General features: G+C 40.1%; 1 protein-coding gene across 1 annotated transcript; it reads right to left on the bottom strand.

Moving 5' to 3' along the window:
• LOC108227076 (uncharacterized) lies at positions 1-1567 on the bottom strand. The gene is made up of 3 exons (XM_017402071.2): positions 1417-1567; positions 229-566; positions 1-130 (listed from the first exon to the last, which is right to left on the bottom strand). The coding sequence occupies exons 1-2, from the start codon at positions 1481-1483 to the stop codon at positions 232-234; spliced, it is 402 nt and encodes a 133-aa protein (XP_017257560.2). The 5' UTR covers positions 1484-1567; the 3' UTR covers positions 1-130; positions 229-231.
• Positions 1568-2468: the final 901 nt, after the last annotated feature.

Below are 2468 nucleotides of genomic sequence, written 5' to 3'. Positions count from 1 at the left end.
CAGCCGAATGAGCACCGCTCTCCCAATCGTTCATCGCTCTAGTCAAGCTAACCTTCTCTTTCTGAAGAGCCCTCTCAGACTCCTTGAAGGCATTAGCTTGATAAATAGCCGCCTGGAAGTAGGAGTTGAGCTAAAAGAAAAGGAGGAAAATTGTGAGAAGCCATATCTCATATGCTAAGACAAAGGAAACAAGTATAAAGAAAAAAAAAAGAAGTAAAGTTAACTCACATTTTAGGCCGCACTAGCACCAAGCTGCTCCGCCTCGTCAAGGCTCGTTCTCTCCACAATGTTGGTCCGATCAGGAGGAGTTATACACTCCCTAGACCAGTCCTTAGCTAGGAGAGAACTCCCAGACACCGAATGCTGATCACAAATACTCCAAGCCGGCATGAAAGCAGTCTGCATGTGACCATCGGCATCTCTAAACCTCTTCCCAGCTTGCTGACTATGCTGGAGGAAAGCAGGAGTGGTAGGCTCAGGAGGGTTGGCTCTCTCAGAAAGATTCTTCATCATCCTCTTCGTGACTTTATCGCCACGACCCTGGTCATCATCGATAATCTCAACAGCTGAAATAAAACAAATAATATGGATGTTAGCAAACAAGTATCGAACAAATTGACGAAATCCAAATCAACTGTAAGAAATTACCACTATCAGAAACAAAGCTAAGACCAGTTGCCCGGAGAGCATTTTCATTAATGATGGCACGGTAATGAGTTCTACCCTTATCACTTATAAGCTCATCTCTTTGTTGATGCTCGGCTCCAATAAGAAGGCGATCGAACCGTCCGGGATCGTTCATAGTTGTAAACCTAGGTTTGAAGATCTCTCCCCAATTACCTCCTCTCCAACGGAGGATCACAAATCCCCACTTCCATACATGATTAGAATCAGGAAGGGACTCGGTAAAGAACGCATGAGGAACACTGGGACGATGACCAATATGTATCCATCCTTTCCTACACTCAGGACTACTCTTAAACACGAAGATACTCTTAAATAAGTTTATACTAAGGGGGAATCCTTTTTGAACACACAAAGCCATAAAAACATGGATTATTCTCCAAGCGTTGGGAACCAAATGACACGGATTTATCCTAGCTTCAGCTAAAAGTCTAAGTATAAAATCGTTAAGGGGGAAGTGAAGACCCGACTTAAAAGCATCCTCATAAATATATAAATCCTCCGGATCCCAGTTACAAGTTCTATCACCCGGAGAGGGACAAACTACTTCATACTGAGGAGGAATGTTATATAACTCAGCTATTCTAACAGCATCTTCATCATTAAGTCTACTAGGATAATCATTAGCATCTAACTCAGCATTATTAGGAAAGGCATCTCCCATTTCATTCAGCAATTCGAATAAAGAAGTAACTGGATGATCAAGAACGATAGGGGGACAGAAATCCTTACCTCTTTTTGAAGCTCGAGCAGCCAACCTTTTTGCCCTCTCCTCAGTAATAGAGTGATTTTCAGCCATTGACAAACACCAAAATCTTGAAGATCAAACACCAAAAGATGCCTCCGAAAGCTTGCAATCTTGATGAAACTTTGAAGAACAAACACCAAAATGGCCTCCAAAACCTTGAAATTTTGATGAATCTTTGAAGGTGTGAAGAACAAACACCAAATCTTAAAGATCAAACACCAAAATAGGCCTCCAAAACCTTGAAATTTTGATGAATCATTGAAGGTGCGAAGAACAAACACCAAATCTTGAAGATCGAACACCAAAGTAGGCTTCAAAAGACTTGAAAAAATGAAGAACAATTAAGATTTTTTGAAATCCATGAAGAAACTACTAAAATTCTAGAGAGAAAAAATTGAAGTGAAAGGAAGTAATGAAGTGTGGGAAGTGAAACTACACTCACTTACTTATATAAGCCTTGCGGGCCCAAGCAAATTTTCTTTGATTTTTCTGAAATAGAAAAATAGAAAAAAGAGAAAGTAAAAGAACAACCTGTCGAGTAGGCATGGCCGACCTAGGAGATGTGTTTGGCCGACCAAATCCTCGTATGGGCCCCGCAATTTTATTAACTTTTGTTATTAAAAAATAAATAAATGAAAGCATAAAATGGAAATGAAACTGACCAAGCTCCGTCGAGCAAGATGCAGTTGTGGCCGAGTAGGGAAAAAAAGGTGGACCCCAGGGCAGTTTATTTTTAATTTTTCTGCCAAAAAAAATGAAAACAAAATAAAAGAAATCAAGCAGAGCACACACTGCCGAGCAAAAGCCTTATGTCGGCCGAGAAGAAAATGGGCATGGCCCACAATTTTTTTAATTTAATTTTAAAATAAAAAAACAAACCTGCCGAGTAGGTATGGCCGAGTAAGAAGGTGTTTTTGGCCGAGAAGGAAGGCCATGTCAGCAACTAAAGTTGTTGTTACATATTTGATGATGTCACAGGTATTTAACTTGTTTAGTGTGCAGAAATGAAGATCAGAGTTTAATCTAGAATCAGAGT

This window comes from Daucus carota, chromosome 6, assembly GCF_001625215.2.
Source record: "Daucus carota subsp. sativus chromosome 6, DH1 v3.0, whole genome shotgun sequence".
Taxonomy (NCBI): Eukaryota; Viridiplantae; Streptophyta; class Magnoliopsida; order Apiales; family Apiaceae; genus Daucus; species Daucus carota.
Note: the sequence above shows the minus strand (reverse complement) of the source record. Positions and strands in the feature narration are given on the sequence as shown.

Coding starts and splice junctions, on each gene's coding strand:
- LOC108227076 (XM_017402071.2), bottom strand. CDS start 1,483: ATGGCTGAAAATCACTCTATTACTGAGGAGAGGGCAAAAAGGTTGGCT. Junction 567..1,416: donor TGCTCGAGCTTCAAAAAGAG/GTAAGGATTTCT, acceptor GTTTTATTTCAG/CTGTTGAGATTATCGATGAT.